The sequence below is a fragment of the Alligator sinensis genome, unplaced genomic scaffold, assembly GCF_000455745.1.
Source record: "Alligator sinensis unplaced genomic scaffold, ASM45574v1 scaffold768_3, whole genome shotgun sequence".
NCBI classification, from domain to species: Eukaryota; Metazoa; Chordata; order Crocodylia; family Alligatoridae; genus Alligator; species Alligator sinensis.
The window spans coordinates 103076-126022 of NW_005842135.1; the positions used below are offsets into that span (position 1 = coordinate 103076).

The 22947-nt window shown below is 43.7% G+C and overlaps 1 protein-coding gene across 1 annotated transcript in view; it reads left to right on the plus strand.

Annotated features, from left to right (window-relative positions):
* MAP3K9 (mitogen-activated protein kinase kinase kinase 9) overlaps positions 1–22947 on the plus strand; it is a 103874-nt gene that overhangs the window by 77713 nt on the left and 3214 nt on the right. The window contains 6 exon segments of the mRNA XM_006025196.2: positions 928–1103; positions 7665–7905; positions 10145–10267; positions 11925–12078; positions 20631–20743; positions 21470–22282. Coding sequence (XP_006025258.2) covers positions 928–1103; positions 7665–7905; positions 10145–10267; positions 11925–12078; positions 20631–20743; positions 21470–22282 — 1620 coding nt within the window.

Genomic DNA, 22947 nt, shown 5'->3' on the forward strand with positions numbered 1-22947 from the left:
CACTCACCACTGCTGCTGTTCCATGCCTCCAGAGCCACTTCCTACCCACTTCAGTTAGGTTGCACAGGGAGCTGGACTCAGCCAGGGACAACAGGGGCAGTGCCAGGCAGGCTTCCTGTCCTTAACCCTGCTGCCAGGCTGGCAGAGAGCACTGTGGGGGATGGGTAGAGTGGAAGAACCTGCCCACTGCAGGTTCTGGGCAGGGTGGAAGAACCTGCCTACAGCCCCTGGCTGAGCCCAGCTCCTTCTGCCACCTAACTGGAGTGGGGCAGAAGGTGATCTGGAGCTTCCTTCATACCCAGATCAACTAGGGACAGCAGCAGTGGCAGGAGGAGCAGGAGGGAATGGGAAGGGAGAGGAGGTGCTGCTAATGGTGAAGGGGAATGGGGGTGGGTGCAGATTCTTACCGCTGAAGCACAAAGAACTGTGGGATATGCTTCAGATATTCCAGAGACATACATGTGAGAATAAAGCACCAGAGAGTATCTGGTAACTTTTGCACTCCTTTGCAGTGTAGCCAAAGACACTCAGGCTAACCTAAGTTCTACTTTTTAGATGAGTTAACAGTGAAAACAGTGTTAAGAGCCATATGCAAAAGAAATTTGCACTAGCTGGGCTGATGCTACTCCTACCCAACAAACAGTGAAATGCATAAGCATTTACCATTTAAACTAGAGCAGTTAAGAAAAAATTCTTAACAGATTTGGAAATGTAGTTTTCAATAAAAAACAGGTCAGTCTCATTTATTTCATGTGCCTACTGTCCAAACAGTTCATGGCCTAATTGTGCTAGATAAAGGGCAAGTGTAAAAATGAAGAGACAGGGTAACAAAAGTAATAGAATGTATTTATTTTTCCTACTTGCATCATCTCAACCCTCATTATTAATTCTGATATTCAACGTTTGTCTGCCTTTGTCTTGTTCTAGATTGTTGGAACTCTGACCCACACTCACGGCCATCTTTTGCCAATATCTTAGACCAACTCACCACCATAGAAGAGTCTGGCTTCTTTGAAATGCCCAAAGATTCTTTCCACTCCTTGCAAGAAGACTGGAAACATGAGATCCAAGAGATGTTTGACCAGCTTAGGGCCAAAGAAAAGGTAAACAGGGGAATACATTCCCCACAGGCTATTTTGGTCTGTGATCTTGTCCAATTTCACAGTCTAAGTATACTTTATCTGCTGTTTTCCTGAAAGTTTTAATATGTGTCTATAGCTGCTTAACTACAAAGAAAACAGATGGAAGTGTTTTATGTTCTATCTATAACCTAAATTCTGTTGATTTTTAACACCAAAATGAAACTCCAGCTACCTATTGAGCAGATTGTCCTCATGAAAGTTCTGCTCCATTGTTTTATATGTCAATCAGCAGTGAAATAATTAATAATCCTGACAAACTATTGTTAGGCTTCGGTGTTAATATCCATGTAAAATGGAAGAGGTGCATCATGCCTCTCCATTATTTCATACCATCTCCAAACTCGAGCAAACATCACAGTATTGGTTATGCCACATTCATGCATCAATCCTGGAATCACAAGCATAAGGGTCAGACTGTTTTGGTTTTTTTTTAATTTCAAGCATAAAAACTGGAGCACAGTGTCACCAGCTCAGTTTGATTCTACTTATGGAATAAGGCTTAAAATCACAGAATCATAGAAAATTAGGGTTGGAAGGGACCTCAGGAAGTTATCTAGTCCAACCCCTTGGACCATCCCCAGCTGTAAAAAAACGGGATCATCCCAGCCAAGGCTTTGTCTAGCCAGGTCTTAAAAACCTCCAAAGATGGAGAGTCCACAACCTCTCTGGATAACCTGTTCCAGTATTTTACTACCCTCCTAGTGAGAGTTTTCCTAATAGGTAACCTAGACTTCCTTTGCTGCAACTTGAGACCGTTGCCTCTTGTTCGCTCATCTGCCACCACAGGACAGTCTAGTTCCATCCTTTTTGGAAGCTCCTGTTACCAAATTTGCCCATTACTTTGGGGTGTGCTCATTTATTCGGGATAGTTTCTAGGGTCTTGGTGATTCTGTCAATGTGCTGCTTATGTTACTATACGGAGCTGTATCTCTCCCTTCTGCAAGCCCTCACCCCCAGTGGAGCTATCTTGCAGGACTCAATCTCAATGGGCTGGGTTCCTCCAGTCACCAAATCAGTCATACACACAAACACACACAAATTAACGTGACACGCCTGACCTGGCCGGGCTGATCAGCATGGACAGGCTGACACCCTCATATGCCAAGAATCAGTTCATAAGAGCAACAATAAAATGCAGTCAGACACAAGCACACAGGTAAACAGAATCCCTCTGAATCCGGCTGGGTGTCCAGCTGACACCCTCATGGGCCAGCATTCAGTTCATAAGGGCACGTCTGAGTCAAACTGGGTCAATCAGCCTATACAAGCTGATCCCCTTATGTGTTTCAAACTCAGCACGTCCCAATCTTTGGCCTCTTGATGAGCAGACCCCACAATAATTTGGGCTTCACAGGGATCTTTAGCATAGGTAAAAGAAGCGTTGCTGCAGAGCACGGGAGGAAAGAGAAGCAGAGAAGGAAAAATATACCCAATTACTACCAGTTTGACTATAAAAGTTATTTATTGCTAAGCATATGAAATATATAATAGTACTAGTAGTAATAGACATGCAAAAGAAAAACAAACACCAACAATGACAATACTACCCTGGTTTCACTAAGTATTTGGGGAAACTTAGCTCAAGCTTAACTGATACAGTTCAGGTTCAGAAGTTTATGCCTAGAAAGAAGACAGAGAACGCTGGGATCTCACCTAGTCCACGGTACTCAGGCTGCAAAGCTGACAGGCACAGTCCGTAGCACAATCCTTGAAGAGAGAGATGATCTGTTCTTCCAGCGTCCCAAGAACGACAGGGGATGGTGTCAGCACAGGGGTTTTCTTCTTCTCCTTCTTTCCTCCTGCTTCTACTTCTTTTCCTTCCTTTTCCTCTTCCTCTTCTCCCTCTAGCAGCACACACACTTACAGATTTTTATACCCTCAGTTCAGCTGCTTCGAAGCACCCTCAGTAGTGTAAATCATTGTCTTTTCTATTGACAAGGGGTTATCTGGTTTGGACCATCTCAGGAAACTGATTGATAATCAGGAAACACTTAAGATTAGGGAGTAACCCAAATACTTGGGAGCCAGCTTGAAATTCCTATGGGTGGCAGATATACTGATGGGATATCTCATGGTTTCTTCAGGAACAATAGATAGCTTGCAGCATCAGGATTTTGGATTTTTACTTGTTGTGCACAAGCCTCAGCTTAGCATGACTTTTCCAGATCTTACTATAGTCTTTTAACAGACTTAAAACAATTATTGGGGTGCTCATAACCTTTTGTGGAGAGGACTCCCACCAGTCGTCTCGGGAAAGATATGACAACACCTGGGATTAGGGCTCCAGCAGGCTGGATGCTGTGATGAACCCTTAACCATTGTTCAAATGTTGCCCATACCCCCTCTGACTCGGTCTCTTGCCTCAGCATTCCCTAACCCGGCAACCGAGTTTTAGTCAATCAAGTTTAAATAGGCCTCCCATAGTGGGACCGGGGAATGTACGGCCCGAGATGCCTATTAAACTTAGAGCTGTGTGTGTGTGTCTGGGGGGGAAAAGTCCTTAGTAAATCCAGATTAGAACTGGTCTGATAAATGCTGAGCTGGGTGTGTGTGAACATGGGTTGATTAACATTGGAAGCACAGATTCCCCATCATGCAGTGCTCCCCTGCTTCTCTGGTCCCAGAATTCACTGCAGTCTCTGCTTCAGGCTTTCTGTTTTCCATCTCTCATGTAAATGAGACCTAGGGCAGTTGATTCACTCGTCACCCTTATCTGGTGAGGGTCTTAGGTGCGTCTCTCACTGCATCTTAATCAGTTTCGTTTAGGTAGAGGAGGGGAGGGGGGTGAGTCCTTTGTGAGTCAGACAGACTGCATCCTGTACCAGGGTATTAGGGGCCCAAGATTGGACACACTACTCCAGATGTGACCTCACCAGTGCTGAATACAGGGGAATAATCACTTCCCTTGATCTGTTAGCAGCGCTTCTGCTAATGCAGCCCAGTATGCCATTAGCCTTCTTTGCAACAAGAGCACACTGTTGGCTCATATTTAGCTTACTGTCCACTGCAACTCCCAGGTCCTTTTCTGCAGAGCTGCTGCTTAGCCAGTCGGTCCCCTGCCTGTACTGGTGCATGGGATTGTTCTGTCCTACTTGCAAGACTTTGCATTTCTTCTTACTGAAGCTCATGAGATTTCTTTTGGTCCAATCCTCCAATTCATCAAGGTCTCTCTGAATCCTAGTCCTACCTTCCAGTATATCTACTACTCCCCCTGCTTGGTGTCATTTGGAAACTTGCTAAGGGTGCACCCTATCCCACCTTCCAGGTCATAGATGAAAATATTGAACAAAACCAGCCCCAGGACTGACCTCTGGGACACTCCACTTGATACTGGCTGCCAACTAAACATTGAGACATTGACCAGTACCCTCTGACCCTGATGATCTAGCCAGTTTTCTTTCCACCTTACAGTCCATTCATTCAGCCCATATTTCCTTTGCTTGCTTGTGAGAATGTTGTGGGAGACCATATCAAAAGCCTTGCTAAAGTTGAGGTATATCACATCCACTGGGCTCCCCACATTCACAGAGCCACTCATCTCATCACAGAAAGCAATCAGGTTGGTCAGGCATGACTTGCCCTTGGTGAATCCATGCTGTCTGTTCCTAATCACCTTCTTCTCCTCAAGTGCTTAGACACAGCTTCCTTCCTTATATAAATGAGATCCTTTCCAAATGTCTGTATATGTATGTTTTTAGATATTTCAACCTAGTCATGCCAGTGAAAGTATTGACCTCTATTGCAGATCATATTAGTTTCCTACTGGTCTGATTTAATTAGTACTACACTAGGCTTTTTTGTAGGGCTGTTCTAGGCTTTTTTGTGAGGTTGTCATGTGAGTTTGAAATATACTAGATTTGACCACAAGCAATGTATGGCCTACTGTGTTAGTGATGAAAATGTGACACACAGAGTCTTTAAACTTTTGTCTTTCTAGTCTGTGGAAAGAGTCTTATGTTGTAAGAGCAGCAATAAAGACAAAAAAACGAATAGCCATTGGAGAAACCAGAAGAAGTTTGGGTAGAAGCAGCAGCTGTATCCTCATGTGCCTTCTCCTCGTAGCTGGAACTCTGTGACTGAAACTGAAGATTGGTTATAGAAACGAAAAGCACAGATGCTTTGGGTTTCCCACCCTATACTTTTTATTTTGTCTCTGCCACAGCTGAAATGATCAAAACAGTTGCCCCATTTGTCCCTCCACCCTCTCAATAATTTTCCTGGAACACACTATCAGCCTTTCATAATTGTAAGGAAGGCAGTGGGTGATTGTGGGTAGAAGCAGTCAGATGTAGAAACAGTCTTGGGGGATAGCAAGGAAGCCGCAGTTGGAAATGAAGTCAGCGCAGGGCTAGAAGGATGGGGAATATTAGTGCCCAATGCTTGGAGTTCAGTGAATAGGGCTGAAGTCTTTTTCCTTTATACCTGCTGTGAAAAGAAAGCATGACCTGAAGCTACTCTGATACTGCCCTTGGGGAACATCTGCTTACAATGATCAATTTTTTAAAAAAAGAAAAGGAAGGCAATGGAATGATTCCAGAATATTACCCTAATTATGGTTAAGGGAGCAATGAGTTTGCCTAAAACTAAACTGACATTTAAAAATCAACTTGTTTTAGAGGCAAAAGTTAGATTTTAAGAAGTAGGAAACAAAAGGAGTTTTAAATAAAAAAACAAACAAAAAACAAACAAACAAATATCTTAATTTGAATAGAATTGCCTTCAGGATTTTGTTTTTTAATTAACTGTCTTCCTATAGGCCTATCGCTTCAGTGCTGTTGTCCCTCAGTACAACAATGTTAGAATAGTAGAGGAGAACCAGAGTTACCCTGTCCAGAAGCAGAAAAGAAAAGAGGTTGTAGTCTGATTTTTATCAGTGTTCAAGCTGAGTGATGATGAGCAAACAACAAGCAAGCAGCATTGATGATAAAGAAAAAATAGTTTAAATGTACAGGCAAGGATTTTTGTGAGTGATATATTTTATTGGACAAACTGCATGGTTGGGATAGATAAACGTATGGGTTTTTACATTTTATTACGTTGATAAATTCTTTGAAGCAAGGACTGTCTAACTGTGCATAGTTCACTGTGCTAGAAAGGTGACACTCCCAAGTATAGCCTCTGGGTACTACCATTATATGAGTAATAGTAACATTTCTCTGCAACATTAAGGGAAAACACTATATTAGGACTGTTTCCCTTTTAAATAAAGTATATCAAACTGTATCACAGAAAACATTGAAGTTACAAAAATCTGTTTGAAGAAACCTACTTAACAGAATGCTTCCAGACTGTAAGGAGTTTAACTGTAATCTCTTAAATTTTTACCTCTTGGAGTGAAATTGACCGACTGGAGTTTCATACTCTGGTTTCTGAATTTGCTTGGCCTGTGATAGGAAGGAAAGAGAGCAGTGAGAACAGCAGTGGTTTTTGAAATCTCTAATAATTTCCGTTAAATCATTTAATCAGCAAGGAAAAGGTTGAAAAGTTAATTTTAACTTCTGTACATTTACAGGAGTATACTTCTGGCACAAATTGATAGGAATGACCTCAGTTTAAAGGGGGCTTAAAAAAAAAGAAAGACAGAAAAACCACTTCCTTTCCCTTGATTATTTTTTTTTTATTATTTGTGGTATAGCTGGTTTCCTTGATCTTATGTGGCCTGAGATAGCGTTATTTTTAGACTTTTTAAAAACTCCTTATGAAATAAATGCAGGTGCTGATTTGGGCCGGGGAACAAGTAAATGGATATACTGAAAAATAAGCTCCGCTTTCCTTGGTCTCCTTCCCTATCACCTCTGTCTGCCTTCCTTGATTTCTAGAAGTTTCTAGGTTCAACTGCCCTCTTCTTCCCTGGTTTGGAAAATCTGAACCTGTGCTATCATTTCACAGACAACTTATTTTACTGAGACTTATTCTCTGACACTTTTAAGGTCATGATGCTGGTCAGACTTGAAAGGTCAGGTCAGACATCCTGTCCTATAGTCAGCCTTGGGCTTAAGAGACAGAGCAGACTCATGTCTGATACATGTTCTAGTCTTTGATTTTCTTTGTTTCTTGAAAGATTTTTCTCTAATTTAAGCATTTTATAATATAACAAGAGCATTATCTGAAGTGTTTTATACTAGTTGAAAGAAACACTGATTCATAGCCTGTCAAAGATAGAATTTTGTCTCTTGAAATAAATGTATTGGTGTTAGAAAGATGCCTGGCTGACCCCTTTAGAAACAGAAGCTTTCTGATTAGTCACTGGCTGATATGTCTGGTCAGCAACAGAACTAGCTTTTCCCACACTGCCCAACCAGAGAGTGAACAACCTGCACTGGAAGGAGAATTTTGAAGGGGGCAGAGGGAAGTTCAGTCTTTGTATCACTTCACTCTGGGCCTGTGAACAGGGGTGCAGAAATGAGGTAGATACAAACCACTGTCAGGTTTTTTTGCCCTCAAAGGTATATTGATCTGAGCCAGAATGCCTGATTGTAGCCCATCAATTTTTCCTCCTCCTCTTCCCTCATCTACCTGCAGGAGCTACGTACATGGGAGGAGGAGCTGACCCGTGCTGCAGTCCAGCAAAAGAACCACGAGGAACTGTTGCGGCGGCGGGAGCAGGAGCTAGCAGAACGTGAAATTGATATCCTGGAAAGGGAGCTCAACATCATCATCCACCAGCTGTGCCAGGAGAAGCCTCGGGTGAAGAAACGCATGGGAAAGTTCAAGAAGCACCGACTCAAGCTGAAGGATGGCAATCATATCAGCCTCCCTTCAGGTCAGTGGTGCTGCAGTGCCAGATGGGTGCTACTGAACAGGCCAGTGAATCTGAGAACTCCTTTATGCCTATGGCTTTTGTGTTAAATGCTGCTGGTCACCTGATGTGCTCTAAGAAATTCCAACCCCTTTGGCATCAAAGAATTAAAGGCCAGGGGCTACAGAAAAGTTTGGAAAATGGCAGCAAGAGGATACTTCATGAATAACACTGCCCAGAGGTCCAAAGTGAAAAATGCACCCAGAAAAGCATGTGACATGTTAGGGAATGTTACCGTTTGCATGGTCCCAAGCAAGATGGTGGTATCAAGGAGGTTTGCCATAAAAAGCAAGATCTCATCATGGCAACAGTCAGTACTGCAGTACTTCAAATGCTCTATTTTGTTGAGGAAAATACTTGAAAATGGTGGAGACATACTCTGGAATAGTCTTACTGTTAAATAAAGATGATGTTGAATGCACATAGGATCACAAGAGCTGCCATTACCCTACTGTTTGTGGAAACTTAGATTTGGAAATTACCTTGCAACTCTAAGGGTCACCTCAGGCAGTTAAAGAGAAGATGAACTACTAATGAATGTTTGTACGGAGATTAAGGTAGACTTAGATTTTAGTTCAACTCTTTCAGGCTAGATGAAAATTAGGGCTGTGTGAAGCTTTGGTCCCTGATTCAATTTGGTGGAGATTCAGCCCGATTTGGTGGCTGAATCTCTGAATCTGAATTAAATCAGGAGACCCTTTAATCTCTCCGAATTGAATCGGAACTTCCAAATCAATTCGGAGATTCGGACGTAGAGACAGCTTTAAATGTTTTTTCTACATAACTCTAGGTAGCAGGGGCTCATGAATGCTGCGATGCTGGGGTGCATGGAGTGTCCCACAGAAGCATGGGGGGCTCCCCAGCACGCTCAGCAGCAGACCTGGAAGTGGACGAGAAGCACTTCTGGTCCACTTCTGGGTCCTCCAGGGAGTGTGCTGGGGGGCCCCCCTGCACCCCTCCAGCTTGGTGACTGGTGCCTCCTAGGTCTGGGAGGGCACCCAGGGTCCCCCTGTGGCTGATCACTGACCCGGGGCGGAATACAGGGGGGGACCCCCAACGTGCTCCCTGGAAGACCCGGAAATGGACAGGAAGTACTTCTGGTCCACTTCTGGGTTTGCTGCTGAGCACATGGAGGGCCGCCCCCCCGCACTCCTGTGGGACGCTTCATCCGCCCCAGCATCACAGCAATCACAAGCTGTGTCTGGTACCTCAGGGTATGCAGAAAAAACTTTTAAAGCTGTGTCTGTGTCCGAATCACTGATTCTCCAAATCAGCATCCAATCTTCAGATCTGGATTTGGCTGAATCAAATCAGGGACAGTGATCTGAATCAACGAGTCAAATCACTGTCCCTGATTCGGCCTGAATCTGAATCCGAATCAAATAGGGCCCACTTCACACACCCCTAATGAAAATGGTAATACAATTGGTCAGCAACTGGAGACAGTTATGAGAATAAGATGGTTGTCAAATATAAGTAACACTCCACAATGAGTCAAAGTTGGCAAGAAACAGAAAACTATGTTTATTCCTGTTTAATTTGCCCAGGGTTTATGGCTTTTTGAAATGTGGTTCTTAACATACACTGCACTATTTTCTGTGTCATCTAAGGTAATTGTAGAGAGTAGTTTTAGTTTTTATTACTTGTTAATAGTACCCTCTTTAGGTTTTACCCATTTGTTGCTGGAGTTTTTGCTTGTCCTATAAGGCTGTTTCGGAAATAAGATGACAAGGTTTTCACTTTAAAAAAAAGAGATACAGGAATATGTTTAGTAGTGTTATTGATGTAGTTGTGATGGTCCAGGGAGATGAAAGAAGCAATATTTGTGAGGTGAGATCATATCTTTCATTGGATCAACTCATATGGTTGGGGCAGATAGGAGATGAGCTTTCAGGCTTATATGTAGACATAAAATTTAGCCACCTAGTAGACATATGTTTCTGTACATAAGCTTGTGCATCTCCTTGGCAGATGTATATCAGGTGGCATAATTACAAACTTGGGGACTGAATTGGGGACTGAAAAGATTGGATGGTTGTGAACTTGAAAATATACACTTCTGCGTATGAGCTGAAAATTCGATCTCTGAAGCTGTTGTCATTTTTCAAAGATACTACCAAGAATGAAATACTTTGGAGGTTTTTTTGCTTGTTTATTTCATTAATGTTTTAACCTTTTTGTGTTCATGTATGTGTTCAAACAGATTTCCAGCATAAATTCACCGTGCAAGCATCTCCAACCATGGACAAAAGGAAAAGCTTGATCAGTAGCTGCTCCAGTCCCCCAGCTAGTCCTACCATCATTCCCAGGCTCCGGGCCATCCAGTGTAAGGAGTTCACTATAATCATTAAACCTGGGGAATTTACAATATGTTCAGCAGCAGTAAAGTCCTGGGCTGCTGCCTTAGGGCAAGACCTGTATAAACCTTCCTAAATGAGGCTGCCTTATGATATATGGGAGTTAAGTGGGAAAAGAGGGTTGTTCATTTCCCTTAATGACTGAACTTTACTTACTCATGTTCCTGAGAGCTTGCTAATTGATCACATTGGAAAAGTATTCCTATGGGAAAACAAAATATTTGTTATAGCTAAACTTACAGATTTGATCTGTGACTTCAGACAGCTTTCTGGAGTGGACAGGCTGCTTGGCTGAAAGAGAAATCTGTGGCAAATAAATAGATATTGTTTGGTAGCTAGCATGCAAGAAAATAATGGTAATTGATATGGAAATGGGATTCCCGAATAAGCAGTCAGGAAGTAAAGAAACTCTGAGTTAATGAGAAGTATGGCTTAGTGGCTGGTATGGGTTTGAGCTTCCAGGGCTTATGTACACACCGCAATTTTTGCCCTTTGATGCGCTGCAACTGTATATCTGTTTGCATGAGCGGGATTTCCTAATGCTTTGAAAGTCTTTCTTGTGCAGTAAACTAAAACTCCTTGGATGTAGTTTAGTTTGACTCGCCAAGAATGAAAGCATCATGTTCATGGATTCATTGCATGCAAACACAAAGGCACTGAAAGACATGTAATGAACCTTTTTGTCTACCAGATGCCGATGCAACTTTTGTAGTTCACCCCTTTGAATTGGTTTCACTTTCAAATTACTTCTGGTTTTTTTTTCGTTTTTTTTCTTGTGTATTTTGCCAGCTCCCTGCTTCCACAGCTGCATGGCAGGGCGTTGGCATGGAGTGAGTGGGGGGGCTCAGGCCAGGGGGTGGGGAGCAGTGCTGGACTGCCCCACACTCCTGCAGCATTGGCCAGGGACCCACCTTCATTTGTTTTATAACCTAATGCATATAAACACATCTGTGATGTTCCAAGGCTTAATTCACTTGAAAACTTAGTGCGTGTAAACACAGATGCAACGCTCCAAAATAAACAAATTTAAATGTTATAAATCTATTTAATTTAATGAGGATTAAAACCTATGGTGTGTACAGGTACCTTTAGTTGTATATATTAGTAGTTTCCAAGAAGATATTGAGGATTAAATAGGATGTGAAGATCTGCCTTGTTCTCATTTCTAGAGGTATTGCTTTTGATTCAGGGTTGAAGCATGGTAGAAGGACAGTATGCGGAGAATTTACATGGCCATTGCCTTTGCCATATTGTTTTTGAGCCTGTGCTTTATTTTCTACTGTTACAGATTACTTGTCACCATAGGCAAGTTGCATAATCTTTCTGTCCCTGATTTTCCCCCTCTAAAAACATAGTAATAACACTTACTTGCCTGACATGGGTGTTGTGATGCTAGAATGTGTGATGCTAAGTCTCACATGCTGGTGAGCTCTTCAAGTTCTTCAGGTAGATGGTTAAGTAGTAAGTTTAATCATGAATTTCCTTGAAAACTATAGCATTTTGCCTTGCTCCTCTTCTCACCTGTGCTGAAAGAATGCTGCGTTGTAATTCAAAAAGCATACACAGCATCTTGGGGTTTTTTCCTGCCCCATATGCCCACATTTTTTCTTGTATTGGTTTCTATAGTGACACCTGGCGAAAGTAGTAAAACCTGGGGGCGCAGCTCTGTCCTTCAGAAGGAGGAAGGAGAGGAGGAAGAGAAGAGAGGCCATAAAAAGAAAGGCCGCACGTGGGGACCAAGTTCCCTTTGTCACAAGGAGTTAGTTGCAGGAGAAGATGGGTAAGTAGGAGAAGGTAAAGTTTTCCAACCATTAAAACTGCTGAGAGAACTTCTCAGGAAGACTACCTGGCAGAAATCCTGCCCTCCGGCCTGCAGGCCTACTGTACTTTTCAGATGGCATGTTTATTCATAGTGTCATAGACATTATAGCAAGAAGAAAATATGTAAAGTAGCACCTACTCCATCTTCAGGTTTTCTTTGCAGGACCATTCCCTCTGGTAAGGTTTCCAGTGCTTTGTTCATTCTAGTTTTAAACAATGAGGCATCTTCTATATAACTTTGGGAAACTGTTTCACAGGTAGTAACTTGTGGATGTTGTCTAAGTTCTCTTGGTATTGAATCTAAACTTTTTTGTAGGGCAATATTTTTCAATTTCTGAATGTGCCTTGTTTTTCTTCCTCCTTCATTGTTATACTCTTCATATACTTATTTCCTTCTGTTATATGATGTTATTAAATAGAGCCTGGAACAACCGCGCAGATATTTCTTTTCAGCCTTTAAAAAGTATACATATTCTTTCAGTAAATGAATCCTTGGGGGAATGTTCTTGCAGAAATGATGTTGACTCTTGCTCTATAGCTTCAGTCTTCTCTGAGTATTGTGTACCTGGATCTTAACCTTGGCACTGTTACAGTGTGGCTTCAAAGCTTAGAGTATATTTTTAATTACATGATTAAAAGAAAGGAGGGGCCATATGTCTCATAAGTTGGGAGGCCTTCATGTTTAGATTGCTAGTTCAAATGCAGCCCAGATTAGTAGAGGGGAAGATGTCACAGGATATAGCTTGCCTGTAATTAGTCTATCTGTCTGTCAAATCTTTGTGTCAGACCACGAGTGGGTAAAATGGTGGATCCGACCGGTGGACGGATTCCACTTTCCAGCAGCCCCAGCTGGGGCCAGTTTCCATGGAGGCCCCAGCTGGGGTTTCCATAGATACTGGTCCCAGCAGCACTGGCAGGGTGTGTGGTGTGGTGGGGAGGTGCTCCAGAGCCGGGCTGGGATCTTTCAATAGTGACAGCATGGTCTAGAGCCAGGGCAGAGCTGCAATCTGGAGCCTGCATGCTCCAGGCAGGGGCATACAGGCAGTGGGTTGTGGCTGTGCCCCAGCTCTGGACCATGCTGGTACCCCTGCAAGGAGCCAGGGCTTCAGAAGGGTAAAGAATTACTCCATCTTTCCATGACTGGCTTTATATAAATTTGAATTAAACAGGAACATTACTTATGATGTTGAATTTCATTGTAATACATCATCATATAAACTCAGGGCTTTTTCCTTTGTGGAAAAAGTTACAGGTGTGATGGAGAAAGTAAGGTTCAAGATATACTGGCAGAAAGTAGGGGGGTAGGGGGTGGAGGGAGGGGGTTGGCAACTGGAACAGCAAAAATGTTACTAGCCAGGATTAATGGGCAGTGGCACAACCCTGTGGGCAAAGCTTGCAGAGTACTTTTCAGTTTATTTCTAGCCTTCCTCAAGCAAACCTCAAGATTTGTGCCAAAATAAATAACTAAAAAGATAATACCAGTGATGGGCAATGTGTAATCTGAGTCAATACAGCTTATTGCAGCCCCCTTCCCCCTGAATAGCCCATCAATCTGGGATACTCTGAGAGCAGCAGCATCTCATCATATATGCATTGCCCAGTCAGCAAAACAGTCATTATTTTCTAGATGTTTCGTGCATGATGCCATGACCTTACTGAATCCATCTGGAAAGATATGAACAGACAGACAACATCTCAGTTTTAAAGGGAACGGGTAAAATTAACTTCACTTTAAGGAACTGACCTGTCCTATCCTTTCATGTGGTTTTGCAGTGGTAAGGGTAGAAAAGGTGGATAGTCTTTCTAAATTCCAGCAAAAGGCCTAGCCACTTGCAACATTTCCCTCCCCATAAACTTAAATACTAGTGAAAGATGCTGTTATATTACCATACATACCCAAATACAAGGATGACAAGGTGATCTCCCCAATAAATAGATTCTACACATGGCAAATTTATAAATTTATTTTAATTTTCCACATATGGAATCTAATTATTGGAAGATCTTGTTAAATTTGTCTCTCCCCATTACTGCAGGTGGTGGGGGAAGAGGTGATGAGGGGGCAGTAATGGGGCCAGCAGTGGGGGACAGGTTGGGGAAATGCAACAGAGGGTGGAACATGATAGGGCATGTGGGGAGTAATAGGGAGCAAGTAGTAGGGAGCAGGCAGTGAGAGAGGCAGGCAGCTTGCCCCCTGTTACCTGTTCCCACCCATCCACTTACTCCCTTGTTATGGAGAAGAGGGGGCCAGGGAAGGAAAGGCAACAGGGTTCCTTTAAGGCCAGAACCTTTGTAGCTTAGAAAAGGGAATAACTGTGTGCTGTAAGGAGGGACCCAGCCAAAATGTGGGGTGGATGGAGAAGACTGGCTGTCAACAGAGGCCCCAGCTGGACAGGAGCAGGGCAAGCAGCTGGCAGTAGAGAAGTGAAGCAGAGACCTGGAGAAAGGATGTGGCCAGGCCAGGGGCTTACACTTGCAGAGCTGGAGGAAGAGATCAAGAGATTGAGCATACTTGCATCTAGGGAGCGGGAAGCCCAGTCAGGTGTCTATGTGGCTGGGGCTGTGTGGTACAACTATGCCCAGGCCAGAGGAAGATAGGTGGCCATGGAGGCAGAGGGAGACAGAGCACCGCAGAGAGGCAAGGGCAGAAACCCATCTAGCCAGGAGAGCTGATGCCTGAAAGGAGGCACTTCTGTGAACCGAGAACAGAGGAACAAGCACCCACAAAATACTGAGAACTTTGTTTTCTTTTCTTTTTTTGCCTTTTTTGTTGCACCTTGGAAGGTCCTAGGAAGAGGATACAAAAAACTGAAAGGCGGTTTTATGTTCACCTTTGAGGAGCCCCGAGCGTTGGTTGAGTGTGCCCAAACAGAGTATGAACTGGTGACACCAGAGGGGCCCAGGAAAGTGGGGCATCGCCAGGGCCACAGACTCTCTTGAGAGCCCATTGTGGGCCTGTTGGCTACTCTTTTTTCTTATTCCTTTTTTTCCTGCTCATGACGATAGTAACACCCAATAGACCATGGTGGCAGTAAGGGCAGGCAAGGAGGCCACAGAACATCGGGCCTAGCACACACAGATTTTTTTTCTGTTTCCTTTTTTTTGGACTTAAATTTATGGTTTTGGTGGCTCAGAGACCAGAAGTTGGACTCTCGGACCCTGACAAAAAGGAAGAAGACTAAGATAGGTTGAAGCCCGGCAGGGCTGGTGATCCACCCCCTAGCAATAAGGGCAGGGACGAGAGAAAGAGAGAAGAGGCAAAGCCCTATACAGCCTTATCAGACTCAGGGCTGGGGGACAGGGTAGGGAGACAAGGTTCTTTAAAGACAGCCTGTCAAAAAACATTTCAGTTAACATAAAGACATGGCTGAAGAGAAAGAGAAAGGGGGCCAGGTACTGCTCCTCCAAAATGGGGTGCCTGGTTGTCTCCACAGGAGCTCCACTTTGCCTGCCTCCCCCTCCCCCACAGCCTGAGGCTGCCCCAATTCCTCATTCCCCTGTTCCCCACTCCTCCATGCTGGGACTGGAACAGCAGTGCTGCTGCTACGGGGCCAGGCTGCAGCCACAGGGCCAGGCTACAGCAATGCTCCATGCCCCAGGCTGCAGCAGGTATGGAGTCTTCCAATGGGGGAGCAAAGGTAAGGAGTGCAGCAAAGGGGGAGAGAGAGGGATAAGTGGCAGGGGAAGAGGGGGTGAGACTAGGGGATTTGGGGGAGGGGTGGCAGGGCATGCAGAGGCAACAGGGGAGGCAGGCTGCAGCTTCAGCTGTGGCTCCAGTTTTAGCTCCAGCAGCATCCTGTCCCTGTTGCCACCCCCCTACCCCAATGCTTGAATGCAAGGCGAGGGACTTTTTTCCCCATGTTAAGAGTGAGAGAAAGCCTTGTCTTTAATAGAGTAAATACAGATGCTCCGGAAAATGAATTCCTTTATTTGCAGAGACGTCATGGATAATGACTGGAAACTTCCTCCCCACTGCCTTATCCATGTGTTTCAAGATGGTCTTTACAAGAGACTGTAGTTTAGTCTCTGTGGACCATTCGATCTTTGGCCCTTCTGTAGGGACAGTAGGAACATTTATCTTCCAAAGATTTGACAAGGATTTTTTGGTATTATCTTTTGTGGACCAACTGCATATTTGGGATAAAGTCAGATAAGCTTTCAAATGCGTTCGTTCATACACTGGATCAATAAAATGATATTACCCCCAAAAACATTGTATCTCAATTCCTGGACCATCATGGCTACAATTTCACTCTAACGCAGGGGTGGACATAGTCTGGCCTAGGGGCCAGATCCAGCCAGCAGTGGACTCCCATTTCCAGGCAGTCCCTGCCCGCATGGTTGGGGCTGGTTTCCATAGAGACCCCAGAAGCAGTTGCGCTGTAATACCACGGGCCGGGGTTTCCGTGGAGACCTTTGCCCTTCTAAAGCTTGTCTACGGCTTCCAGTGATATGCATATTCAGTAACAACAGGTTGATAAACTGAACCATCAGCAACAGATTAAGGCTGACTGTATCTTGGACCAGTGTCATGACATTTTTGATGTGATACTGTGATAATTAATCTAGGAAATATTTTGAAAGCCCGTTGGGCACCTGTACACAGGTGCAGAGGCTGTTCTGACATGTTGGGATTCCAGCGCATTGGAGCAAACTCGATTAATTGAGTCTGCTGGAGCGTGGCAAATTGCCATGCTCCAGTAGCCTCCTGCGTCTTGTGTATCAGTGTCCCCACGCTTAAAAATCGCAGCGTAGCACTTGAACTAAAGCCTGTCAAACAAGCCATTTTTAAGTATGGGGTCACTGATACAGGAGATGCAGTGGCACTTTAATCAGAGCAACTCTTGGAGCTGCTGTAATTAAAGTGCCGCCTCTCCCACCCCCGGAGCATGTGTAAAAGTGCCCTTCATCTCTTGCATGTGAAATACTCCCCTATCCCTTTCAGACCCAAATAGGAGAAAACACTGACATGGGCTTAGTCTGGTGATACAAGTGGTATGGGAAATTTTGTTTTGCCTGAAGATAGACATTTGTCAGACTTTTTACATCAGCATTTGGGTTAGTGTTTGTGATTTTAATGTAGTGTTGTACTAAAGGTACATGCATGGATTTGTGGTAGCCACAGGCCTCTGAGCTGTCATCTCTTCAGATCTCATAAGCCAAGCAGTGCTGAGCCTGATTAGTAGAAAATTGGTGCCATAGGAAGTGCCACTGGAGATTCAGTAACAGGCTGTCTTCTATTTGAGTCAGGACTGTATTAATGCTTCAGCATAGCGTGAAGGGACAGCATGCTCTTGGAGAAGTCCTCTATAGATGAAAGGTTACTTAAGGATTTAGTTATACTTTGGCAATTTGCTGACAAAATGAAGTATTATCAAGTCTCAAATCCCTAGGAAATGGCAGTAGGCTTTTTGTTGGGAAAGGTGGATGAGGAGAAAAAACTTACTAACTCTGGTGTCTAACTCAGTAAACACATGAACACCCTGCCGGTTAATCAACCCAAATTGGGCTACTGAAAAATCCACAGCTTTCCAAATGAATAGTTAATACTGTTAGGGTGAACTGGTAGCTTCGCTTTTAGTGCTTTCAAGTATGACTCCAGTTGTTCTTACCTCAAGCAGAGTATAACTGGTTCAGTGTTGTGTATTAAGGGTGGAAGATATATATTGAATGGCTTTAAAGTGCACCCTACTGGCCTTTATAATGTACAGCATTCTTCTTGTCAGTCTTGCAAGAACATTTGGTAGCAGTGGTTCTGATTGAGGGGAAAGAAGGAAGTGGTGAAGAATGAAAAGATGAGAAGAAAATCTTATGAACCCAGTCAAATTTAGCAGTCATGGAATTATACAGACCTCTCCTCATCTTGACCTTCAAAGTGAAGCTCTCTTTGTTAGTGCCATTGAACCTTTTGTTTTATGCTTTTTTTGTGAGGGGAAACTGTCTAGCTAGACGCCATAGAGAAGCAGAAATTGATATCCTGCTATGTCATGAAGGGCATCTGAGGATACCCTTTTAATCGTTATGGATATTTTGCTTTAAAAAGAAGTTGAGACTAACATTGTGCATTGTTCACCATGTATGCTTTTTACTATCTGCACATGGACAATCTAACTCACATTTTTACAGTTTGAGAGAGAGAGAAACCTCTTCCTAATTGTCATTTATGTATGTTGTTACAGACCTTTGCACTTAACTTTAGGGTGAGCGCAGTGCCACTGCTCTTTCTTTGCAGTTACCACCTGTATCCTCCTTTTATTGGTCTCCTTTTCTGTGGTGCTTTTTCTAGAAATTTGTCTGGGATGCTTAAATGTAACTAAAGTTACAAGGATATGGTTACCATATAACTACAGAGCATGTTGGATAAATGAAGCATGACACAAAATTTTGCCTTTTTACAGACGACCAGGCCACACACTTCTTATCAAGTTGCATTGAGGTCTTCCATTGGAAAGTAAGAGTCAGTGCTATGCTGGCTGGATATAAGTGCAGGATACTATATAGCACACATTTTAAAATGATTAATATAGGGAAAACGATGATCTCTCAAAACAAATGAGAATGGTACAGGATGCTTTTAGTGCAACTTAAAACATGTTCCTGCGCACTGGAAATATTAATGGCTTCAGGGTAATACAGATTGACTTTTATTAGTAGATGGTAAGGATGGTAAATCCAAAAAAAGATGACAAAGCCGGTAGGGAAATACATAACGCCCGGCCGAGGGACTAACAATAGAGGGATGGGGGTGAGGTTGGGAACGCAGCTAGGTTACACGGGAGACGTGCGCAGGAACATTAAAACATGTTCCTGCGCACTGGAAATATTAATGGCTTCAGGGTAATACAGATACTACAGTTAGTCTGATTTACATGCAGCAGCAAATGTAGACTTGTAACTTTGCTTCAATAATTCAATCTTCTGTTCAGTGACGAGGAGGGGGCATTCTAGTTAGCTGGAGATTAAATAAAGTATGCACACCTGCACAAGAAAATCTATAATACTAATACTTTCAAAATCCTGGAATAGAAGGCGCTGTAGAAGTGCACTGTGTCTATAGCAATAATTAAGCCTCATGAGAACTCAGAGATGTAGGTCATTATCCCCATTCCCATTTTGGAGAAATTGGCACAGAAAGGTTATGTCACTTCCCCAAGGTCATACAGGTCAGCAACAGAACTGGGTACACACCAGCTTTACCAACTCATTCAATAACTATTAAGATACTTTTTCCAGGCCCAGGTAAGGTCAGGTAATGACATCCTGTGTTATTTATGGGTTCAGCTGAGGAGCCATAATTAGCTTTCAGGAACAAGTTGGTGTTCATTCATAAATAAATTAAGAGAGAGGGATAACTAGGAGACAACTCCATAATGCAACTGCTTGGCACCGTTGCTTCTGACCCACTGTTAACAGTCAGTTCTACCCAACCATCATAGGAGTCTAAAAGGCCACAATCCTTAGACTCCATAATACAGTGAGGCTACTGAGCTTGATATATGACAGTGACTAGATTTCTTCTTTCAGTGTATGATTTGCCTTACTGTGTCATAGCTCTCCACCAAAGCTGTGATGGATTTATTTTAATGGTGTGGAAAGAGCTGTTTCAGATATCTAAGACCAGATAGCAAGGCAGTTAATGGGTGGCCATACCCTTCCTGACTGCTGGCATGCCAAAAAGTGTTGTCAGTCAAGGTGCTGACATTTGTACTGACTAGACAGTTGCGCAAGGAGGTAACCACTGAGCATCAGCATATATAGGTGGACAGAAGGGCTGGGCTCAAGCCACAAAAAGCTCAGTTTCAGAAATTCTCCCAAGTAGGTAATTTTGAGTTAGTTTCCCCAGCTAATGTTAGTTCTGCCCATAGGCAAGAGAAAATAAGTGATTTAGATGCAGCTTGTATGATTGCATCAGCTGTTCTCATGTTAATGTAATCATTCCAGGGTGTATTCCATGTTTTTATATATAAATAAAACTACTGCTACCATTAAATAGTTGCTTTGAAACTACGTTTAGGGGGAAATTTTTAAATGGACAAAGAAGTCATGACTTGACACATCCTATTTCATGCCAGTGATTTTCTTTATTGTCTTGTGCTCTGCATTGAAATGTTCTTGATGACAATTCATTTTTTATTCAGAGTTTATCATCACACTTACTATGAAATAGCAACAACAAGCATTTTAGTAAGAGACCTGAAAGTTTTGCTTAGTTTCTTTAGCTTCCATCCTTTAAAATGGTACCTTGTAACTTTCTGCCTCAGTAAAGAGCTCTAGTTCACAGCAGAGGTCCCTGTGCCTGCCATGTTGTAGTACACTAGGAGAGACCCTTTCTGTGTTTTTCTTTAGTGGAAATATATCATTGTAAAATGTCTGGTTGAGGAGGACATTATCTTGATCTAAATTGATATGGAGGGTCCCATACAGCTCAAAATGGAGTAGCACTAAATGTAAACACAGAAGGAAGGGGAAGATTTTTATGGGTGCTGTATTTTTCCTGTCTTTCTTTTCCAGCCTGAAGGCTCTGGTGGAAGGATACAAGCAGTGGTCATCCAGTGCCCCAAACCTTGGGAAGGTCCAGAGAACAGCAGCTGCCTTTCCAGGATTCACCAGCCTAGCTGAGATGGGTAAGAGCGAGCCACCTTCACCACTGCCTCTGCACACATTTGAGTGAGCCTCTTTGTTCCTCCCCAGGATTTCTTCATTTTGGTGACTTTTGTATTTCACTGTATTTCTATAAGTAGCTTTCCTTCTCCTTTTAGATATTCTGTATGTGTTCATCCCTCACTTTCTGCTACTGCTGCTCACAGAGTCTCTCCAAACCTCTCAGCTGTCATGCTGTTCTCTGTGGAAGCTCTGAACTTCTTACACTTAGTGTGATCTTCCCTGGTAAAAATATTGATAATTGATGCTGGAATTTTGGAATTGATATGGGAGCATGGCAGCATGGGGACTGGCTACACCTTTACTTACCAGAAATATTGTAGGAGGGCTCCTTATCTGTTTCTCCACCTTTCTGGCCATGTCCTTATGTGTTGTTCAGTTCCAGCTGGGAGGAGAATTATGTGACTCATCTGGTCTTCCATTTTTGCAGTGATTTTTAGCTTGCATCAGCTTTGAGAGTTTAAATCCAGCTACATGCTCTCTTCGATTATCTACTTTAGAGAGAAGAAACTATTGGCGTTTGGCTATGGTTGTACAATTGATGCTTTAGATGAGATTGCAATGCATACAAAGGAGAAAGAATCATAGCAAAAACACCATTTATGTTTATAAGACATTTTGTAATTATCCCATATTCTCCAGTGAAAAAGTTATGCCAGTCTAAAATACATTTCCCATTTGCTTTGCAGAAGATGAAGACAGCGAATGTGCTAATGGAGAGAGCAAAGTGCACCACTCGCCTGGGCCCAGCCCATCATACCTCTGCATCCCATTCCAGAAGAACGAAGACTGGGATGGCCCATCTAGTGATGCCAATGAGGAATCCACACCTGTGAACTCTGCCACAAGCACCCCCCAGCTCACCCCCACCAACAGCCTCAAACGGGGTGGCTCTCAGCATAAGCGGTATGAGGTTGCCTTGCTTGGCTGTGGGGCAGTGCTGGCTGCTGCAGGGCTAGGCTTTGACCTGCTGGAAGCAGGCAAGTGTCAGTTGCTGACTGAGGAGGAACCAGAACCACTCAAGGAGGAAAAGAAGAAGCGGGAAAGCATTTTTCAGCGGGCTGGACGCCCACGCAGGAGCACCAGCCCACCTTCCCGGAAGCTGTTCAAGAAGGATGAGCCCATGTTATTGCTGGGCGAGCCATCCACCTCCCTGACCCTTCTTTCCCTGTCTTCTATTTCTGAATGTAACTCTACCCGGTCACTACTGCGTTCAGACAGTGATGAGATTGTAGTATATGAAATGCCTGTCAGCCCTGTGACAGTCAAGGCTCCTTTACCAGTAATTAGCAACCCACTGGTCAATGTCCAGATCGAGAGGTTCAAGCAAGACCGTAACCAGTCTCTGACTCCAACGCATGTGACTCTTTCTTCCCATACCCAGCAAGGACACAGGCGGACCCCCTCTGATGGAGCCATCAGAGCAGCTGGACTGGTTGCCAATGGGTGCCCTGCCAGTGGATGCCCTTCCAGTAACTGTTTAACAGGAGCATTGGGAGTAGGTAAGTTTCTTATATTTTTCTTTGCTATCCTTAGGATAAGTGCCAGACAAAGTAAGGAAATTAATATTCCATTAGTACAGCACCTAGCACAATGGCTGGTCCATGTCAAGGACCCTTAAGTGCAGTCTTTACACACACAATTAATTGTAAATGCACTGATTGGTTCCCATGCAATATTGCCACTGATTCCCTATGAGACCTTTGGGAAGTTGCATGACTTCTCTGCATCTTAGCGCATGCTCTTTTTAGGCGAAAAGTAGATGGTAAAGAAATGTTTCTCATATTTGTTCCCAGGATTCCACCTCTGCCACAAGTGTTCAGTCATCTCACTCTTGCACCTTCAGTCCAACCTTTAGTGTAGAACAGTGGTGCCCAACCTTTTTGCCCAGCAGGACAGATTGGTAGTACCTGGTCTGTCCATGTGCCGGATCCAGCTTGTGCTCCTGATCAAGTGTGGGCACCATCTAGCCGTACAGAGGTTGGAGGGCGAGGGGGATGCAGGCTGGCCTCAACACAGCCCTGCAGGGGAAAGGAGCATGGCCTGGCCCTTTGGAGAGGAAAGGAAAGGGGGCATAGCCTGGCATGGCATGGGAAAGGGGACATGGCTAGGCCCCAACCCGGCCCCATGAGGGGAAGGGGGCATGGCCCAGCACCAGTGGGAGGGA